General features: G+C 48.4%; 1 protein-coding gene across 8 annotated transcripts in view; it reads right to left on the minus strand.

Annotated features, from left to right (window-relative positions):
- The window catches only part of JDP2 (Jun dimerization protein 2), a 65,524-nt gene that overhangs the window by 9,426 nt on the left and 34,206 nt on the right, over positions 1-21,892 (minus strand). For 3 of the 8 annotated variants that reach the window (XM_059373710.1, XM_059373707.1, XM_059373709.1), the window contains one exon: positions 16,900-17,830. In XM_059373710.1, coding sequence (XP_059229693.1) covers positions 17,645-17,830 — 186 coding nt within the window. In that variant the 3' untranslated portion in view covers positions 16,900-17,644. Of the gene's footprint in view, positions 1-10,148; positions 10,162-10,238; positions 10,429-10,456; positions 10,971-16,899; positions 17,831-21,892 lie in introns of those variants that run through there. The other 5 variants (XR_009399196.1, XM_059373711.1, XR_009399195.1 and 2 more) reach the window with 4 other exon arrangements.

Raw genomic sequence — 21,892 nt, forward strand, 5'->3', positions numbered from 1 at the left:
TGGGATTGAGCCCCGCATCGGGCTCTCTGCTCTGCGGGAGCCTGCTTCCTCCTCTCTCTCTGCCTGTCTCTCTGCCTACTTGTGATCTCTCTGTCAAATAAATATATAAAATCTTTTAAAAAAAGCCCACCAAAGGATGGGGGGCGAGTTGGAGGTTTGTTAAACTTGCTGAGGTCCCAAATAACCACCAGAGGGCAGCAAAGGCATTGGTCAGAGAAGACAGAGGCTCCTTTGAGGTTCTTCCAACCGTGGAAGGATGGAAGGTGAACAGGAAAAATGAGAAAGGGCCTCCTCGATCACTCAAGGAGCATTTCCTAGATTCGGGATCCTAGCCATCTAAAAGAAAATTGGCTTTGAACTTGCTGTTCAGATCTTCTAACTAACGCATGGTAACCATAGAAAAATTGGAAAATACAGAAATATGTCAAGTAAACCCCTGTAAATGCCAACACCCAGAGAAAACTACAGTTATTTTTACATTTAAAAAAAATTTTAAATTTAAATTCAATTAGTTAATATGTAACATATTATTGGTTTCAGAGGTATAGGTCTGTGATTCTTCAGTCTTCTGTAATACCCAGTGCCCATGATAACACACACCCTCCCCAGGGTCCATCACACAATTACCCCATCCCTCCCAACTCCCTCCCCCCCAGCAACCTTCAGTTTGTTTCCTATGATTACGAGTCTGTCATGGTTTGTCTCCCTCTCTCATTTCGTCTTGTTTTATTTCTCCCTCCCTTCCCCTATGATCCTCTGTTTAGTTTCTTAAATTCCCCATATGAGTGAGATCATATGATAATTGTCTTTCTCTGACTGACTTATTTCACTTAGCATAATACACTCTAGTTCCATTCATGGTGTTGCTTTAATCAATATCCTTCTGGATAGATGTAGAAATCAATGTAGATTTAGATGCAGAAACACACAGAGATTTACATATTTTTTTGGCTTCATGAAATTGATATCAGTATATACACATTGGTTGTCCTTTTCTAGAAATTCAACAGCAGCAACAAAATGTGCGTATATATATATATATATATATACATAGATACAGATATATAGAGATAGATAGATAGATAGATAGATGGATGATACGGCATTCTCTTGTCCAAATGTCTCTCGCTTGCTCACCTGTGAGCCCCTGGAAATCCAGCCCCCTATATCCAGACAGGGGATGGGGCACAGGCAGGTGAGGGCTGGCTGGGCAGGAGCAGTGTCCTCGGAGGTCACTAGCCACTCTGCTGGGTCTAAGCTCCTGCAGTTTGGTGGGGGTGGGGGGGAGTTGTGGAGTTTTCTAGCTAAAAAAGGCTTTACTTAGTGAGCAGGTGCTCAGAGTTCGTTAAATTTCATCAAAATGAGTCACACTGAAGGTGTGAAGGACTGAGAGTTTTAAGGAGTTACCACTTCCTGCTTCCACACCAGCCCCGCGTCCTTTACCCCAGACAGAAGCCGGGCGGCCCTGGGAGTCCAGGCAGCAGCCACGGGCATGACTGTTCTCTCCAGATGCAAAGCCTCCATGCCGTTTCTTCGTCTTCAGGTGTGACATCTTTTCCCCAAAGAAAATCACCACATCCTGACTCTGCAACCCCCTCGATCACTGTTAAATGAGATTCAAACCTGAAAAACCCACTGAAAGTGTAGCAGTGCTTGAACTGAGTCTGAAGTTCGACACAGGTGCTCCCCAGGTGAAGGGAAGGGGGAGGGGTGCTGCACCGCACTTGCCTAATTCACACGACTAGATGGAACCCCACTGATCCCCTAAGGGAATTCTCTTGGCCTTGTGCTTTGGAGTGAGACAAATCTAGTTTTAAGTCAGCTTCATTCACTTCCTAATTGTGTGTCCTCAGGCAAGTCACGTAACCCGGGTTGTTCTAGGGGAGGGGTCAAGGTGACCAGGTTGGGACAGTTTTGGAGGCAGCATTGCTTGTTCTGCCAGGTGGGAGGATAGCATGAGGAGCCAGAGCAGGAGGCAGCCAGGGGGGTGGCCTTGTATGTCACACCGGGGAAGATCGGCAGGAGGTATGGCAAGATTTGAAGGAAGGTTAAAAAACGTGATAATATACAATATAGTCTGTTTGTACCAATCTCACAAGGGTTATGGTAAAAAGCAACAAAACGTGTCGGAGGAGTCTTTGTTGACAGAAACATAGGTCCCTGGCACCCTCCTCTTGTACTTGGGTGACGACAGTCAGCTCCGTGGTGCAGGTGGGAGTGTTTCCCATATGCCTCGTCGTCCTGGCCACGCCCATGAAACACTCCCAGTGCGTGTGGTTCACGCCTCTCGCACCCACCATGCTGACGCTCACAGCTCAACGGGTGCCTTTTAACCTCTTCCCGGCATGCTTCGGGCTAGCCATGTTGGGGTGAGGTGTGGAGGGTAAACCAGTGGGAGGAAAGGAAAGAGGCCTCCCTCCCGGTGCTTGGGGACATCTGGGTGCTGAGGAGAGAGACAATGGTCAGAGGCCAAGTCTCCCCTGACCTCAGTGCACCCAGACCCTCCCCCTGCTCTGTCAGCAGTGACCCTGACTTTGAGCGCCTTCCTCACGCCCCTGTGTAGCGAGCTCTCCAACCACCTTCCCCACTACGGTCGGGAGGCAGCGTAACACGGAAGAATCCAGACCTGTGGGTTGCAGACTGAATCCTACCCCCGTCCCCAACCAGTGCATCGCAACCGGTGCATCACAGTGGGCAAGCGATGGCAACATTCTGGGTCTCAGTGTCCTTGTCTGCCAAGCGAAACTAATATTAGTTACGAGTTCTTAGTTTATTGACAGATTTAAAAGCACTTAATACATCTAAACTAAAATCGCTGTTACTAATATTAATTGTATTCTTTTTCTAGCTCTTCCCCTGGCAGGGGACCAGATTATATCCCATTCAACTTCCTATGATAAGCACACGGACAGTGCCTAGAGCCATGATACTTTTAGGAGGCCAAGAAAATGCTGTAATTTCTTTTAAGATCAGAAGGGAGAAAAAGGAACATAACCCAGCTGGGGTTTTAGTTGTCTTTATATCAGTACAGTTGTAAAAATATAATTCTTAATATATTTTTTAATGGAGGAAAGGACCCACAAAGTGCGTAGGGCTCTAGAGAGTTACCACGGAGCCCTGAGCACAGGGGCTGGAGATGAGGCAGATCGGGTCTGAGCCCCAGCTGCACCACTTGGCTAAGAGCACGAGCCAGAGAAACATAGTGAATTTCCCCGGGGCTGAAGCTTTTCCATCTGATAAAAGGGCCGTCTGATAATGCCTACCCCTTACGTCATTGAATTCCGCCCCCACATTTTTTAATCACTCACTATATCTCTAATTACGTATTCGATGTCTGTCTTTTCCCACTAAGCTGTATGTTCCACAAGGGCAGGAATTGTGTCTAATTTCATAGTTCCCATACGGAACATTTAAGACTCTTACTATGTGCCCTGCATTGTCCTAAATGCTTTCCATGTGGGACAACATTTCTGAAGGGTTTTAGCCCCATTTCACAGATGAAGAAACTAAGGCTAATCAGTTAACTGGCTTGCCCCAAATCACAGGGTAGGATGTATGTCTGTGAGTGAGAATAGGTGGGTGTGGGCGAGTGGGTGGGCGTTAGGGTTTTAGCCCCAGGCCAGGGGAAGCCATCCTCTTTGTGACTCTGATAATCTGAAATGAAGATTTGTTTCTGAGCAGGAGGCTGTGAAATGGGGGAGGCAGAGGTCATTAAAGAGAAGTCTTCCTAGCAGACAAATGTTTTCGATTCCTGAAGAGGGACAAGTTCAGGTAGAGAGAATGATCTAACCACATCAGGACTGGGGCGTTAGAAGAGAATTGAACTTTTTTTTTTTTTTTTAAGGATTGTATTTATTGGACAGAGAGAGACACAGTGAGAGAGGGAACACAAACAGGGGGAGTGGGAGAGGGAGAAGCAGGCTCCCTGCCGAGCAGGGAGCCTGACAGGGGGCTCGATCTCAGGACCCCCGATCTTGAACGGAACTCTTCTTAAATTAAGCCATTGAGATACAGAGACCATCTGTTTCAGCACCTAATTAGCACTTAACATAGATTTGTTTTGTTTCCTTAGACTTTGCCTGTGGGTGTTATGTTCTATTAGGTAACAGTCTTCTTTCAAAAAAATAGAATCCCCCCTAGAGAAATGATCCCTTTCACTATGCACAGCCCTGATCCCAGAGAGAAGTAATCACATTCCTTGGGGCTTAAAAGCAGAGGGTAAGAGAATCAAGACACAGAAAGCCAGGGAACAGGAGGGTAGGGGAGCAGGTGCAAAGATGAAGAGAAAGACACTTCAGCAAAACCTCAGCAGGAACGTGAGCACCTGAGCACAGCAATCCCACACAGTGAGGCCCTATCCTCCTAAAATACAGAGAAAAGAAGACACAAAAGACAGATCAAGAAAAGCAAAGGAAAGTGATTTGTCCACATCACTTGAGGGACGGATGCTACAGAAATTAACATACAAATACATAAAAGCATGCATGTATGAAGATGTTCGTGTGGCCAGGTTTGTAACAGCAGTGAGGAAAGGCGGGGAGAGAACTCTAACACTCATCAGTATGGAAAGGGTTGACTAGAGTATGTTTCGTACGTACCATGGCGGGCTGTGCGGGTTCATTCTAGCAGACCTGAAATTGGCATGAGCTGATTTACGGAAATACAAGGCATTCATGATGGTGCAGACATGATCGGTGCTGATGAAGAGTGCTGTTTTGTAACCATGGATCTGAGGAGTTTCATCGGGGCTTTTACCAGTTTGTCAGCAGTGTTTGTTTTTATTTTTACTTTTGGGGCATTATTTGTTGATCACGGTGAAATTAATGATTCGTACCTGGTTTTGGAGAGACTCCTGGAGCTCTCTGCTGTTCGTGCAGGTTATACAGAAAGCAATATGTTTGTATGGTTAGCAGGAAAGAAGAAGCCCATGTGGAAACTCCATCTGGGGGCACCTGAGTGGTTCAGTGGGTTAAAGCTGCTGCCTTGGGCTCAGTTCATGATCTAGGGGTCCTAGGATTGAGTCCCGCATCGGGCTCTCTGCTCAGCAGGGAGCCTGCTTCCCTCTCTCTTTCTGCCTACTTGTGATCTCTGTCTGTCAAATAAATAAATAAAATCCTTAAAAAAAGAAAAGAAAAGAAAAGAAAAGAAAAGAAAAGAAATTCCATCTGGGACTTTCTAAGTCTGAGGTGTTCTGGGACACATCTGCGACCCAAGAGAGAAAGTGCATCTGTATGGGTCTTGCAGGCGAGAACGACTGAAGCTTATACTTGGCCTGTCTGGAGCCCTCGCTCTCTTGCTTCAATGCTTGTAGTGCTTTACCTGAAGTAAACTGCAGATCTGCAAGCATTGTCCATTTGTTCTTGTGACTCCTATTTAGCAATCAAACCGTTAGTGCCCATGGCACTGGACAGTTTTCAAAAAAGTTAGATCTACATGTACAGCCTGGAAAGAGGTCCATAACATGAGTGAAATAAACACGTTGCAGGCTAATATGGTATGTAAAGCCTGATTTCATTTTAATTTTTTTATGTGTGGTGCTGCGGATAGCTAGATACAAATATAGCTATATTTGTGGAACCTTAGGGGAAAAGTCAGGAAGCGCGCACACCAGATTATAAACAACGGTTACTTTATTGGGGATATGTAGAGTGGGGTGATGAAATGGGCTGGAACGGCTACTTCTTAATTTACATGATTTTTTTTAAGACAGAATTATAGTTTTTTTTTTAATTAGTAGATTTTTTAAAGGTTTTATTTATTTATTTGACACAGAGAGAGAGAGAGAGATCACAAGTAGGCAGAGAGGCAGGCAGAGGGAGAGGAGAGAAGCAGGCTCCCTGCTGAGCAGAGAGCCTGATGCAGGCCTCCATCCCAGGACCCTGAGATCATGACCTGAGCTGAAGGCAGAGGCTTAACCCACTGAGTCACCCAGATGCCCCAACAGATTTTTTCTTTTTTTTTAAGCACTTTCATGTTAACAGAAAAGTTGAGCAGAAAGCACAGAGAGTTCCCATAAACTCCCTTATCCTTCCATACCATAGCTCCCCGCAACAGTTTATACACTATTAATATCTTGTATTAGTTTGGTGCATTTATTGACAAACCAATATTAACATATTGTTATTAATTAAAGTCTATAGTTTATATGTGAGTTCACTCTGTGTTGTACAGAACTATGGGTTTTGACAAAGGTATAAAGTCACAGATGCACCGTTATCCCGCATTTCAATATGGGGCAGAATAGTTCCCCACCCTAACAACCCCCTCTTCTCCACCTGTTCCTCCCTCCCTTCCCCCAGACCCTGGCAACCACTAACTTTTTACTCTTCCCATACTTTTGCCTTTTCCAAAACAACATATAGCAAACAATATACTATGTAGCTTTTTTCTGCTAGCTTCTTTCACTTAGTAACATGCATTTAAATTTCCTCCACCTCTTTTCATGGATTGGCAGCTCATATCTATTTGTTGCTAAGTAATATCCCATCTTCTGGACACTCCACTCACCCATTGAAGGACATCTTGGCTCCTCTCAATTTTGGGCAATGGTGAATAAAGCTGCTCTAAACATTTGGGTGGACCTTAAGTTTTCAGCTCATTTGGGTTAATGTTAAGGAGCACGATTGCAGGGCGCCTGGGTGGCTCAGTGGGTTAGGCCGCTGCCTTCGGCTCGGGTCATGATCTCAGGGTCCTGGGATCGAGTCCAGCATCGGGCTCTCTGCTCAGCAAGGGTCCTGTTTCCTTCTCTCTCTCTCTCTCTCTCTCTGCCTGCCTCTCTGCCTACTTGTGATCTCTCTCTCTGTCAAATAAATAAATAAAATTAAAAAAAAAAAAAAGGAGCACGATTGCAGGGTTGTATAATACATCTAGCTTTGTAAGAAACCAACAAACTATCTTCCAGAGAAACTTACCAGCTGGCTTTGTCACCAGCAATGAATGCCTCCTATGTCCTCAAAGCTCTGTACCCCCACCAGGATTTGGTATGACCAGTGTTTTGGATCTTGGCCATTCACATAGATGTGTAGTAGGATCTCCTTGTTGCTTTAATTTGTGAGTCCCTGGTGACATACAAAGCTGGCATCTTTTCCCATGTTTGTTGGCTCTCTGTAGATCTCCTTCGATGCGGTGTCAGGGATAGTTTTTCTTTTTTTTCTTACAGTTGAGTTTTGGGAGTTCTTTGTATAATTTGGATGCCAGATCTTTTTCAGATACATGTTTTGCAAATATTTTCTCCCTGCTTTTGGCTTGTCTTTTCATTCTCTCAATTCTAAGTCATTTAAACACTTTTTGTGTGTTTTTCAAGTTAATGTTCAAGTAAAGAAGATGAAGGTGACCAGGAATGACTTACTGCAGCCTCCTTGCCTGGCTGGACTACTAGTACTAATTCCTAGTGAGGAGGAATTGACAGCAAAATGTATTATGCTTGTAAACAGTTTTTGTATTTATGTAACGAATTTAGCAAATCCTATTAATCGTTTAACTATAGTTTATGATGGAAGACACCCTCCTTTTCTTTTGCAAAGGCTTAGTGAGAGAATGACAGTCCAGTGGAGGAGGAGTAGAAATTGTGGTCCCAATGGGGACCCATTGGGTCATCTGCTCCTTGGTGGGGAGCCCAGGCAGGGATGGAGGCCAACCGCAGGGGGCTACCCGTACCTCCACCTACCTGACGCAGAGTGGGACCCCACAAATCTGTGCCCCAGAAAGTGACTATTTTACTGGAGCATAATTCAGGAGTTCCAAAGCAGTGACCTTGGACTCACCCCCCACCCCTTCCCTTTCTAATGAGGGAAAGGAAGTCTCCAGAGCCCAGGCTACAAGCTGCTTTAGAAATGCAAAGGTTCAGGGACTTGAAGGGAATGCATTTGAGGGAAGTCTCTCCTGGTTTCCCCTGAACCTTCAAAGAGAAATAGAGCTTTTTCAGAAACCCTGTAAAAAGACAGAGTTCAGAAGCCCTGGGCCCTGAGGAGGTTTCTTCCCAGACGGTGTTATGCAAATCTGGCTTAATAGAAGAGTGGACTGAGTCTTTATTTTAAGCAAAGAAAGGCAGAGGAAGGAGAATAATAATACCCTTCAGATTTGGGCTATAAATACCACCGTAATAGGGCTGGGAGGGAAGGATCTGGGGCCTTCAGGGAGCTTGAATGGGCTGGGAGGCCTGTGGCTGGTTTGTCAGGGTTTTTCTCACAGGAGGGCAGTAGAAGCTGGGATTGAGTGACTAGAAGGGGCACCACGTGGAAAAGCCTGAGGACATAGCCACCACCACAGGGCAGCCCCTTGGCCACCAAAGAGGGCCAGGGCAGCTGTCAAAGATTAAAACACTGACAGGAAAGCTACTCTAGAGGAGTAAAATGACAAGATGGTCAGCAAACCGTGGTGGATGCCCACCCAAAATGAGGTTTTCTTTTCCCCCAGGAGGAAAGGGCACAGCTTGAGGGTCGCCTGACAGGAGGTCCCTACCTGTTGCTCTGTCTCCTGAGGGACTGCTCTCCTCAAAGGCAGGGATTCTGGACCAGGTCTGTTTGCCTTCCAGCCTGGCTCAGGAAATGGTTCTTGGACTGAATCCCGGGGTGCTGTCACAGTTTCCTCATCAATAACGTGGAACTTGAAGCTGTAACACCCACCTCACGGGAGTATATGGTAGATACTCAGTAAAAATTAGGATCTGTTCATTGGTGAACCATAGCGTCTGCACAAGGGGGCAGCCTGTCTTTAAGAAGCAGAGTCATGTGAGTCAGTGACCCTTTGAAATCCTCCCTGCGATTTAACTCCAGAAACAATGTGCCCAGGATGTTAAAATTAAAGATTTGACTGAAACACCAAGGCACAATAGATGGGAAGCCCCATTAGCAAGTGCAAGCTTTATAAATTTTAAGGAATGGGTTCCAGGATGATTGGACCCTTTTCCAGTTGGAGGGCATGAAAAGGGGACACCTGGGTGGCTCAGTGGGTTAGGCCTTATGCTCGGGTCATGATCCCAGGGATGCGGTTTTGGAATATAGGTGAGGTTCAGTAGGGTGGGGTCTGGAGCTGATGGCCAAGAGTCTTTGGTGCATAAAAAGGTGATTTTGTTAAAGCTTGGGGAGAGGACCCATGGGCAGAAAGAACGGCTACCCTGGGATTTGACGGGGTGGCTGATTATATACTTGGGGGTTGGGGGAGGTAAGGGAAAGGGAGGTTTCAGAAGAATTTTCATGTATTAAATTTTCATGTATCCCAGGATACAGGGAGGCCTTGCCATTGTCAAGTTAAGGTTGTTTTTCCCTCTGGCAAGGCAGAACAGGAGCGTGAAGACAGTTGGGAGCTTTCAGGAGGAATGTCACAAATATCCCACGGGGACAGGGTGGGGGCAGGGTGGGGGGGGGTTGCAGGTTGTCAGCCTGTCCTCAGCTTTGCCTTCTGCTTCCTCATCACCTCATCACCGGTGAGTCGTGGGATCCAGTCCCGCCACCCCCCAGCCCACCACCCGTGGCTCAGCAGGGGGGAGCCTGCTTCTTTCTCCTTCTGGCACCCTCCGCTCCCCACCTCACTTATGCTCTCTCTCTCTCTCTCTCTCTCTCAAATAAATAAATAAGAATCTTTAAAGAAAGGAAAAAGGGGGCTCCAGATATAAAGAGATGAAAAAAAAATTTGTAGAACCATTCTTTTGGAGAGAAGTATGGTGGTGCAGAGTTCCTTTTCTCTGCCAGGCAGGAGGAAGGGGCTGGTGCCTCCTTTCCCTAGAGCCAAGAGAGGGGGAGCTGCCCTGGAACCCCTTGAAGTAGCGGTTGTTCTGGGCCAGGTCCATATGTCCTGAGTGTCTCTGGACAGGGCACGACCAAGAGGATCCCAAGGCCTGTGTGGGCTGGTGTAGCTGGCGTTGGTCTGTCCAATAAGGCCATCTAGAACATGCTGGATTGTACCAGAAAGAAACTGGAGGTAGACCGTCTCTTGGGCCTGAGGAGAGCGCTTCCTACGGATATATCTGCCCAGTTTGCCCTTGGGCTATAGACTATCAGACTGAAGCTGGCCTGCGCTGGCAAGGGGAGAAGATTTGAACACAAAAACTTAGAGGTTTTTCTTTCCTCTTAGACTGGACCTTCTAATGAACAGATGGAGAATGGAGATTTACAAGGACACAGGGCCATTTCTTACCTGACAGGGAGCACGAAAGTTCCAGGCCTGCAGGAAGGCAAGGAAAGCTGATCCTCATGGATAGATTTCACAGGGACCATAGGAGACAGTACATAAGGTTTTATTTTAATTTTTCATAGGTTGCACATTCACAACAGCAGCATCTTATGCACCGTGGAAACCTCCAGACCCCTGGGTGTGCCAGGTGATATGATGGCAGAGCCTACAGGGACACGTCCCATGGTGGCAGAGCCCTTTGCACCACAGCCTGAGCTGCTAAAGAACCCCACTCCAGACGGGCAGCTTTCCAAGTCACTGCAAAAGGGGTCAGAGCAGTATTGCCTTTTTTTTTTTTTAAAGATTTTATTTACTTAGATGTCAGAGAGTGAGAGAGAGTACAAGCAGGGGGAGCGGCAGGCAGAGGGAGAAGCAGGCTCCCCACTGAGCAGGGAACCCAATGCATGCATTGCAATCCCAGGACTCCCGTATCGTGACCACAGCCGAAGGCAGACACTTGACCCACTGAGCCGCCCAGCTATCCCACGAGCAGTATTCCTAAGTGAGGTGTTTATGCTGCCTCCAAAACCCAAAGATGTTCCTTGGGCCCTGAGCCTCTTTCTCAGCTGGGGTGCAAGGTGCGATTACCTGTCCTTTATCTTGAAGGGGGTGCTTTGGAACGCCGGGACACAGGACCAATAAAAACTCCACCCACGCGGCAGGCGTCGGATCACTCACAGGGCTTCTTTCCCAAGGGCTGGTGCTCGCGCGCCTCACTGGGGCATCCAGAGCGCGGGCCACCTCCCGCTCTGCGGGTCCTATTAGCATCAGGCCCTGAGTATAAGGCCAGCAGTTGAATTCTGTGGAAGGACAGAAAGATCAAAACTCTGGAAAATCATATTCCGATGGGGAGCTAGAGAGTTAGTACAGCACCCCCCCCCCCGCCCCCGCCAGACAACGAATGCTATTTCTGCCTTCCTTGCAGTAAAAGTGAGCTGTTTTTGACTCTCCTTCGTGATGGGAATTAAGAAGAAAGCATCTACCAATTATTAGCTGCTTACCGGACGCCAGGGGCTGGACCGTGTGTTGGAACAGCGATAACCCGTCAACACGCAGCAGTGACTCGGAGTACCAGGAGCCCACCGCTGCCCGGCACAATCCACCGGGTCTCCCCCGCCCCGCCCCCGCCGCGAATGAGTCCCGCGGGAATAGGATAGGGCCCGCCCCCATTTCCTTTCATCCCGGGAGTGATCGATGGGGGCGCTGTTCTCCGCAGCTGCTCTTGGCCCAGACCCATCACTTCGGATTCACGCGGGTGAATGGAGGGGGCAGTTTGAAGCATTTTGGCTCAGGTTCTCCTATCAAAACCCTCCTTTCGGTCAGGCTCTGGGTAGAGAGCTACGGGGAGGGTCTGCGGGTGCACTGAACCCCCTTGACAGGCGGACTCTGGCCCGAATACCCTTGACCTCCTAGCTCCACTGAACCAGTCTCTAGCCAGGAGAGCATCTCACCCTTCAGATATTCCAACATCACGGTCATCTCATACCCGGAGTTTTAACAGGGATGTGGGATGCAGTGGTGCCCAAAAGATGTGAGAATTCCACCTTCCTCGCTGTCTAGATACCCGTTGGGAAGATTCCTGAATGTTTTATTAAGTAATTCAGGGTCTTCCTCAAGGGGACCCAGCCTACCCTGCCATCAGTGGGTTCTGGCTCTGTGAAATGACTTAGACCTAGAAAGGGATGAGGGCCTTGCTGTCCATAATGCCGGTTAATTGCCTTCTCCTGGCTTTTACGGTTCTGGAACTCGGTAATCCCTACTGATATTAGGGAGCCCCAGTTTTATGGCAGCATCTTCGGTCCACCCTGACATGTTCAGAGCTTCTCTAGGATGCTAGTGGCCCCTCTCCAGTAGCTCAGCATTGCACTAGTGAGCATTCCTCTGGTCCTCCTGAGGACCATGGTCCAGGTCATGGGCCTCCAGTCTCGTATAACAAACCCATGCGAACACGGCCTCCTCCCTGAACCTTCTGACCCCTTCGTTGAGTCTCTGCCAGTGCTGTTTCAGGATCTCCACTTCCCATACTGTGGGTTCATGGCATGAGGAAGCTTCGAGGAGCGATACTTGCAATGTACTAGGGCACATTCCCGGTGCCAGTGCCGTGGCTTTGAGCCCAGAGTCATAGCTGAGTGCTCCTGTGCCCGGTGCTCCCCTTCCCAGACTGATGTCCAGGCCCTGCTGGTCCAACAGCCTCGAGGCACCATCATCCCCATAGGCCTCCCTTGTGCCTGTGAATCCACATCACCCAGGTCTCGCAGGTCCTTCAACAAATAGGCGATTTCCTTATGGGGCAGCGACTGTATTTCTCCTACTCGGACTGTCCTGACACATGATCCTCTCTCTCTGGTGGTCATGAGTGTGGCGGAGGTGGGTCCTGAGGATGACCATCGTGCTGCGGGGCACCTACTTCAAGAGCACTCTGCCTCAGGTAAGGGGCAGGGGGCTGCTTCTGCCTGTCCAGAGGGTTCAAGGGATTCTAGGATTTCAAGAGTTACATTTACTCAAACGGCCCCATTTCAGCTCTCAAGATCCTACCTTTTTCCCTTTAGCATACTGACTTCGATATGGAAACATTTTCAAGGGTAGACACTCATTCTCTTTAATGAGTCTGCCACCTTTGGAGTTAGATTCTGGGCCTGATTCTCAGCACTGTGTCCTGGGACTAGAAGAACCAAACATCTCCTTAAATACTGCCGAGGATATCTTCTGGTTTTGTGCATGTCTTGACTTGACGGTTGGCCAAACTAAGTTTTGCATCTTTTCCCCCCCAAGACTTCCAACACAGTTAACAAAAGGGAATCCACTCAAACTCCATACCTTAGCCTCATACCATACAGGTGCCGCAGATAACCACTTCCCTTCCCACCTGTATCACATTGCAATCCACACAGGAGACAACGGAGTAACTGTGATGCTTCTGTAGGTCAGCGATTCTCTCCATCCCACTTCCTGTCCCTGCCATCTGGCTGGCAAGTGAATCCCTCCATCTATCCCAACCTGAGGGTCTGATTTCTAGGGCTACTTCTGACACCAACTCTTTTCACCTGGGTTCCCCCTGAGACCAAAGCTTGGGCTCAGGTTCTTTATTTGGGAAGTGATCCCAGGGAACAAAGGAGTGAAACAGGGAAGGAGAGAAAACCAATACAAGATGCACTACTGAGTTGGGCCAACTCTGCAGGTCACTTCTACAGGACTTGCTTAATCTTGCAAGACCTTTTGAGGAAGCTTGGGAAACACATTCCAGAAATCTCCACCTGGACACTCTCCACCTGGAGGATGAAAGGGAAAAGAATTCATCTATTGGTCCCTCCCCACAGCTAGTCAATGGAGGACCTACAGGCGCCAACTCCCCCGAATTTCCAGGCTGCATATATGTAAGTGTGGAGGGGATCACGGGATGTCTCCCAGGACAGGAAGTGGGAATGCAGGGCATGCCTGTGGCAAGGGTGGGGAGGGCACGATCAGCTTGCACCTGTGTGAGGTTGTCCACACCTGCTCAGACCCAGTCATGCACTAGAATTAGAGTTTGAGGATTTTAAATGGGGCACAATAGGTGCCCAGGATCGTCCACCCAAACGAGGACCAACCCGCAGAACTGCGGAGGCTGATGCTTCAATGTTAATTTCACTGCAGGTGGTCCAAGCATTAGGACTCCACTTGTTTCTTCAGGATTTGCCCCCAGAGCAGTATTAAAAACCAAACAAGAAACTCAGTGACATATTTAGGTTTTTTAAGCCAAAACAGTATGCCCAACTTGATTAACATTGTCATTAACCATAACAAGCTCTTCCCAAAGAAAGATGATTTGTCAGTATGGAGAAGAAGTTCATTCCAAAATTATAGAAATGTAATATACAGGAATAAGACGTGTCAATCTCATTACTTTATGCTCAGTCACACCTGACGTGAATAACTAACTGTGTGTATCTGCCTGTGTGTCTGTGTGTTGTGCACAGCTGTATCTGCCTGTGTCTATACCGTATCACATACATCTGTGAGTGCATTTGTGAGCTCGTGTGTCTGTGTGTATGGTGCTTGTGTGTTGACCATCAGCTCTGTGCCAAGCACAGTGCCAGGCACGGGGGACGCCCCGCATAGAGACTCTATTCTCATAACACTTAGATGCAAAACAACCTAACTTGCCAGGGAGGGAGGAGAGCTGTAAGAACCTCCAACTCTTAAATTATTGTTGCAGGAGGCGAAGTTATGGCCTCTTGGGGACAGAACCCATGAATATATTATGTTATGTTATAATATATTATGTTATAATATGTTGTGTTACGCGGCAAGGGGGAGTTAAGGTTGCATATAGAATTAAAGCTGCTAATCACTTGACCTTAAAATAAGATTGTCCTTATTATCCAGGTGGGCCCAATATAATCAACACCGGTCCTTAAAAGATGGAAGAGGGAAGGCAGAGGAGTCGGTGTCAGAGGGATGAGACATGAGAGAGACTCACCTAGCCACTGCTGGCTTTAGAGAGGGAGAGGGCCACAAGCCAAGGAATGTGGGCAGCCTCCATAAACTGGGAAGGGCAAGAAAACAGACCCCCCCCCCAACCAGAGCCTGCAAATGGAATGCAGACCAGCTGACACCTGAATTTTAACCCAGTGAGACCCATTTTGGACTTCCAATCTCCAGAACTTTAAGACATTAAAATTTGTATTGCCTTAAGCTACTAAATCTGTGGTGATTCCTTAGGGCAACAACAAGAAATGAACATGCCTGTGGAAACGGCATTCAGCTCTTTAAAATGCCTCCCCCTCACTCTGCTTTGAGCCTTAACTTAAAGGTGCGGTGGATTACATTTTACCTCGGGTTGGGATGAAAAGTCAGCATTTAAGGAGAAACACGTATGTCTTTAATTGCGCAGTTTGCAGAGAGCAGGGACCAGAACCCACTGAAAGCAGCAGATCTACACTCCCCAAGGTGCCTTCACTCCTGGGCTTGGCCTTACTGAATACAAGGGCCAGCTCAACAAATCACACCCTTTGAATTATCTCTCTCTCCCTCTAGGCATTCCATTAAATTTGCATCAATTCAAAGAGCACTTGCTGGAACTCCACTGTAATTTCAGATTTTGTATTTTATTTCCTGAGTTTGCTGTGGAAGGAATGGAAAAACAAAACCTATTTGTGCTGTGGCAAGTTTTCTTTTATTATGAAATATACCAAGCATGCAGAAGAATGTGACGATACCACTCCCCTCTGACAAACTAAAACATTATTCCATATTTGATTCCGGTTTTTTAAAATAAATGAAATCTTACTCATACAGTTGAAACCCAGTGCTTAGCCTTGCAGATGCTGCCTTCCACCCCCTCTCTCCCCTCCCCCCAGGAGCATTCCCCATTACTGATTTTGATATTTGATTTTTAGAGCAGTCCTGTGCATGCTTTTGTAACTCCACTATCCAGTTCTGTGTGTACCCGTAAAAAGTAAGGCATCAGTTTACATGTTCAGGAAGATTGCATACGTGGTGGACTGCGTATAACCTCTTGCAAATTGCCATCCTCTCCAGCTCAACACTGTGTTCCTGAGATTTATCCGCACTGACACCTGTAGCTCTGGTTCATTCTTTTTAGCGGCTGAATAATATTTGATTCTATAAAAATACAATTTATCTGGTCTTCTCTTCACGTGTATTTAGGCTGTTTCCAGTTTCTCTATTACAAACAGAGCTTCAGTGACAGCTTGTCCGGTTCCTCGGCCCCTGTGCTCGAGTTCCTCCAGGGCACAGACTTAGGAGGGAAATTGCTGGGTCAAAGGATGCGTTTTGCGTTAGCATCACCGGTAATTGCCAAATTGCTTTGCACAGGAGTCACACCGATTTCCCACTAGTGGCCTCTGTAAGTTCCCTTTAATTCGTATCCTGACCAACACATACTGGTTTCTGCCCATCTGATTGCTAATGGGTCTTGTCCTTCTTTGGGGTTGTACGGTTGATTCTCACAGCAACTCTGGGTGGAGGCCTCATTTATGACCACCTGGCAGGAAGGCACGGGGAGGCCCAGGGAGGGGATGAGGAGCTCAACACCGATGACTATGGCCATGCAGGAGCCGAATGAACCTAGGAATCGTGAATCCCAGCATTTGTCTCTAGAAGAGCTGAATACAGAACACAAACTCTGCAGCTACCTTTAGAGAATAGAAGAGAGGAAATCATTGGCACAAAGGTCGTAAATAACAACTATCCACACTGGCAGAGAACAAGATAATTGTCATTTTATGGTGACTGCTCAGCTCCTTGGAGATTGGCTGGCACACACAGGGCACACACTTGGGACACTCGCAGAGGAAAGAAACTAAGGAAGTACTGCAGAGTTCTTGAACTTTTCCGAGTCTCGACTTCTGCATCTGTAAAATGGGCATATAAAACTTACCCGGGAGGGCCATGGTGAAAACCAAGGGCCTACAGCAGATGCTCCAAACATCCCCTGATGCCACACACTGGGAGGCCCCCCCGAGCGTGGCTTGCACCCCACTCCCTAGGTAGACACCACAAGAGGCAGCTGAGTAGGTAAGAGTAACGTTTACTGAGCAATACAGGACTGAGTACTATGAAGGGTTTACCAGGATGGAAATGCACCCCACGCCCGCCCCGGCCACCCCCAACACCCAGAGACGACTACAGTACTTAGGGTTACACACAATGGCCATAACTGCTGGATATCTGCTCGTAACAAACAAACCGTAGCATATTTATACTATATCACATCGAGTGATTATAGAAATCCATATATATATTGCTTGTATAAAATCTTTTTTTTTTTGTAAAAAATATTAAAAAAAAAAAAAAGAAAGTATAAAAAAACATGTGCAGTTGAAAGCCCTGCCAGGACAGCCAGTCTGTAAACATTCGGTGAGTATGTGCTTTGGAAGGGCGCCCGCGCCTCGTGCCCGCAGCAAACTCCGGCAGGGCCGCCGAGGGTGCGTCCCGGCTGCTGCTCCCAGCGAGACCCACGGTGGACCCTGGTGGCCTCGCAGCAGGGTTGGGAGGCACGGCCGGGGGCAGGCAGGCTGCAGTTGGTCTCTGAGTTCCATGCCCAGCCACATTTCGTTTGCAAGTCATGGCTTTTCCTGGCTGCTCCGAGGTCTCTCCACAGGCACCCAGTGGAGAGGCCAGAGCGGCGCCCCAGGCCATTCGCTAGGGTGTCTCTCTGGCCAGGGGTCTCTGTCCTGCCTTCTTCGAGCGGGGCCCCAGGCACGGCAGCTCCATCCGAGGGTCTACTTTGGTCTCAGCGCTTGGTCCTTCTGGTTTCGTCAGCCTGTTCTTCCCCTTGTGTGGCTGATCAGAGTTTCACAAAAAAAAAAAAAAAAGAAAGAAAGCCCGGCCGGCACTGGCTGGGCTGAGCCTCGTTGTCAAGTTTGTCATGCAGCAAGGAAGGGCCCTCTGGGAGCCCTGGTTCTCTCCCCTCTTCCCAAATCCTCCTCCTCGTCCTCCTCGTCCTCCTCCTCCTGCTCCCAACCCATGGTCACTTCTTCTCTAGCTGCTCGAGCAGCGGGTTGCCTTCGGACTCGGGGGTCTTGACGCTGTCCGTCCGGACAATGCAGGTGGGGCGGTGCCGGTTCAGCATCAGAATGAGCTGCTGTCGCTCCTGCTTCAGCTCCTCAATCTGGGTCTTCAGCTCCGCGTTCATGAGTTCCAGCCGCTCAGATTCCTGGAACAGAGACGGGGCTGTAAGCTCTCGCTGGGGACCAGCTCTATCTGGGGAGGTACAAGGCATCCCCGGCTGGCCTCTGCCTGTCTTCTGCCTGTCACGTTCCCACTGGAGGAAGCGTTGGGCCCCTGGGGTAAGTGATTTTCTGCAGCAGTGCCTGTCACAGTGGTGACACGGGACAGGGTCAATGTGGGATGAACCCGGGTTACATTCCGGGGACCAGCCCGTCTCTGGTCCCACCTCCCTCCCCTCACTCAGCGCACTCCAGCCACAGCGACTTCCTTGTTATCACTCAAATATGCCAACACGCTCTCGCCTCCCGGCCCTTGCCCCAGAAACAAAGGGTAGGAGAAGAATATGGGTCCAGGGGCACTACAGCAGGGGCAAGAAGGGTCCAGAGGGGGTGAGACGGGGCCCACAGTTGGCAGTGCGGTGGCGAGGTGCTTAGATGTGTGATGTGTAACTGTACATTGGGGATATTTTGGCCTGTGGGATCCCCAAGCCCAGTGGGGTCATGTCATTCCTCCTAAAACATGGGTTTCCTGATTATTAGCCCCAAATCATTTAAACAGCCTCTTCTTTATCCTCTGTTATCTGGAAGCTGTGCCCATTGGGAGGCACTCAGCTGCCATCCTTCTGGATCCAAAATAAAATTTCACATCCCAAGTGAGATTCCCAGTGAACTTCCAGCTTAGCTGGAGTCCCTTTTTCCAAGGAAAAGAAGCCATGCTGGCCATTTGATTTTGGGGGCGTTCACCTGTTCGGAGTGAGGATAGGGGATGAGCATATATACCAATTCAAGGCTTGGGGGTCAAAACGGTGAAGGCTGAAAAGCTCCTGAATAATGTTTATGGGACTGTGTCTGAAAACCGGCAACCAGTTCGAGAGCTACAATTTACTCAAGGGCCGGCGACGTTTTCGCCCACTGGTTCTCAACTAGGAGTGGTTCTGCCTACCGGGAGACATCTGGACGATGACTGGGGATGTTTTTGGTTGTCACAACTGGGGAGGGGGTTGCTGCTGGCATCGAGTGGGTAGAGGGGGGGGGGGGGGGTGCCCCTAACTAAGCATCCTGCACAAGACGGCCCCACAAGAAGAACCGTCTAGACAGAATGTCCACAGCTAAGGCTGAACAACCTGTAGCAGCAAAGGACAAGCTGTGGTTGCGGTTGCGTGTGCAACAGCTGAGCTGGATGACGCCAGCTTGGGCCCAGGGGCCGGCGGGGCCAGGCTGAGCAGCCTCCTTCAGGGGGCCCTCGGGGGGTGCCCACACACATCCCAGGGCTGCTGACTGTCTCCCACCCACTGGCCTGCCTGAACTGTCTTTGCACTGGTCTCTCAGGTCACAGCATGGGAGCCCGGGCAGCTCAGACGGCCAAGATGCACAGGTCTCGTGACCAGACACTGGGGGAGAACAGCCTCGAAAAAGGAAAAAAATGCTCAGGGGGAAAATATTAAAAACCAGCTATGGTGGTTTTTGGTTCAACAGGATGAAGCACGATGGGGAGGCTGGCCCTGTCCCCTGTTCTCAGAATTCCAAGAGACGTCATCTCCGGGAGCCAGGAGAGAGCCCATGTGGAAACCACGAGTCCATGACCCATCAGTTGGGGTCACGTAGGTGTTAATCTTGGGTGCCTGCTCACTAGGTCTCATGAGCTTGTGACCTTGGGGACTTCTCGCAAACCCTCTGACCGTCTGGTTCCCCTGAGCCAAGGTTTTAGCTCCAAGTTTGAGTCCTCAGAGGCTCTGTCTCGGGAGTCTCTGCTCAAACACCCACCAGCGTTTGTGAGGACTTACAAAGGATGTCTTGGGGACCAGGACCCACACAGCGGGGAAGAGCTTACTATGGGCCCATCAGGGGTGCACGGCTTAGAACACCTTCCAAGAGCCCTAATGGCGAGGTCTGGCCCCAGGTTTAAAACCCGGTTGAGTTGAGAGGGTCGGTTGGTGTGGAGGAGAGGGACATCAGGAAGGGAGCCCTGGGTGAACACGGACCCAGACACGGGAAATAAGCTGAAGATGTGTTTAGGAGATGAGATCTTCCACTGTGACCATAGGTCACTTTAGGACAGAAGGGCAGAGAGCCTTCTGGAAGATGGATTCAGAGTCACATAAGACAAAGCTTCAGGGTTTGGAATCAGAGTCTAGAGCAAGTTTCCTCACTGCCCTGAGTCTTTGTTATCTTAAATATAAAAGATGATCCTCGTGGGGGGTTAAAGGAACTCAGGGAAAGCACTTGTCAACTGAAAGGTTAGGGAGGCTTAAGGAAGAGGCTCAACTTTAAGCGTTGAGCAAGGGCCTCTGACGAGACAGAAGGAGAAGAGTAGGAGGAGGACGGTTCAGAGAAGCCTGGCAGGCCCAGGTGCTGGATCTGGAGAACGAGAGAGGCTGCCCGGGGGAAGGGTCCAACGACTGCGGTGGGGGACAGGGCTGCTGGGGACAGGGCTGCTGTTTGGGGGTGGCAAGGAAGCTGCTGGGTTGCGTGCAAGTGGACATTTAAAGTGGACGTGCGCTGTCCGGTGTCAGACACGCCGCAATCCGCACCGCGCCTCCCCACCTCCTTGGCCGCGCGTCGGACCAACGTCATGGACAAACATCCGTGCCACACAGAAACCCACGCAGGCGAGGGGCTTCCCACATTCATTCATCACTGGAACGGCACTGCATTCTGTTGGTTTTAAAATGTCAGAATATATCGTGGACCATCCCAAACTCTGACCGGCCGACTGTCAGAACACAACTAAGTGCTTTGTAGTTTTATTTCCTTCTGTTTTATGGGGTGGTGCTATGTCTTTATTTATTGGGAAAGTAGAAGCTGAGTTCAGAAGAACCTTTTTTTTTTTTTAACCACGATTGTAGAACTTGTTTATGGTTTTATAACAGCAACTACCTGGTCTGTTTTCCTAATTAATTAAGAAACTAGGGGTTTCTTAATTATGGGCTAGGATCGTCACACGTTAATTACGAAGCAAATAACTCTGCTTGCGTTTTTGTTTGTTGTTTTGCCTTCTCTTAGATATTTATTGCCCTAGAGAAAATGAAACCATTTGTTGTTTTAGAATAGAATCAGTGCAAGCGAATGAACATTGTCTCTTCTACTGTGCTCAGCAAAGGCCGGAGAAAAGATACAGGTGAGGGGCTGGGTGTTCTGGCTTTTCATCCTGGCTGTGGGGCCTTGGCCAAGTCAATTCCTTTCTTGGGGCTTCTGTCTCCTCCCAGAAAATAAAATGATTGGCCCAGGGGACTTTCAGCATTAAGATTCTCTGATTTTATCTTTTTTTTTTTTTCCCCAAAGATTTTATTTACTTATTTGACAGACAGAGATCACAAGTAGGCAGAGAGGCAGGCAGAGACAGAGGCGGGAGGAAGCAGGCTTCCTGCTGAGCAGAGAGCCTGATGTGGGGCTCGATCCCAGGACCCTGAGATCATGACCTCAGCCAAAGGCAGAGGCTTAACCCACTGAGCCACCCAGGCGCCCCCTCTGGTTAGATTTTATTTCAACTCCGTCAGTGCATGTAACTTACTGAATATATATTTAAAGATATATAAAAGTCACTCAAGTCAATACATCCAAAAGGATGAAATGTAAGATCCTTTTTAGTTTAGATTTTTCCTATTGAAATCTTTTGCAATTATCTGATTATTTCCCCTGCATAACTACTTGAAAAAGGTATGTGTGTATTATTTTGGTATTGATTTATCTATATGCCTTCCATCGATCACTTTGAGATCAAAATATTGATTCAGATACACGGTAAGAATACAAAAGAGTAAATGGGGTGCCTGGATGGCTTAGTCCATTAAGCATCTGATGCTTTGTTTCCATTCAGGTCATGGTCACAGGGTTTTGAGAACAAGCCCCAGGTCAAGCTGGTTCAGCAGGGAGTCTGCTTGAAGAGTATCTCCCTCTGCCCCTCTCTCCATGTGTGTGCATGTGTGCACTCTGTCTCCCTAAAAATAAATAAATATTTATTTTTTTTTAATATTTTATTCATTTATTTGACAGGGAGAGCGTGGGAACACAAGCAGGGAGAGTGGGAGAGGGAGAAGCAGGCTCCCTGC

This window comes from Mustela nigripes, chromosome 13 (assembly GCF_022355385.1).
Source record: "Mustela nigripes isolate SB6536 chromosome 13, MUSNIG.SB6536, whole genome shotgun sequence".
In the NCBI taxonomy this organism is placed as follows: domain Eukaryota; kingdom Metazoa; phylum Chordata; class Mammalia; order Carnivora; family Mustelidae; genus Mustela; species Mustela nigripes.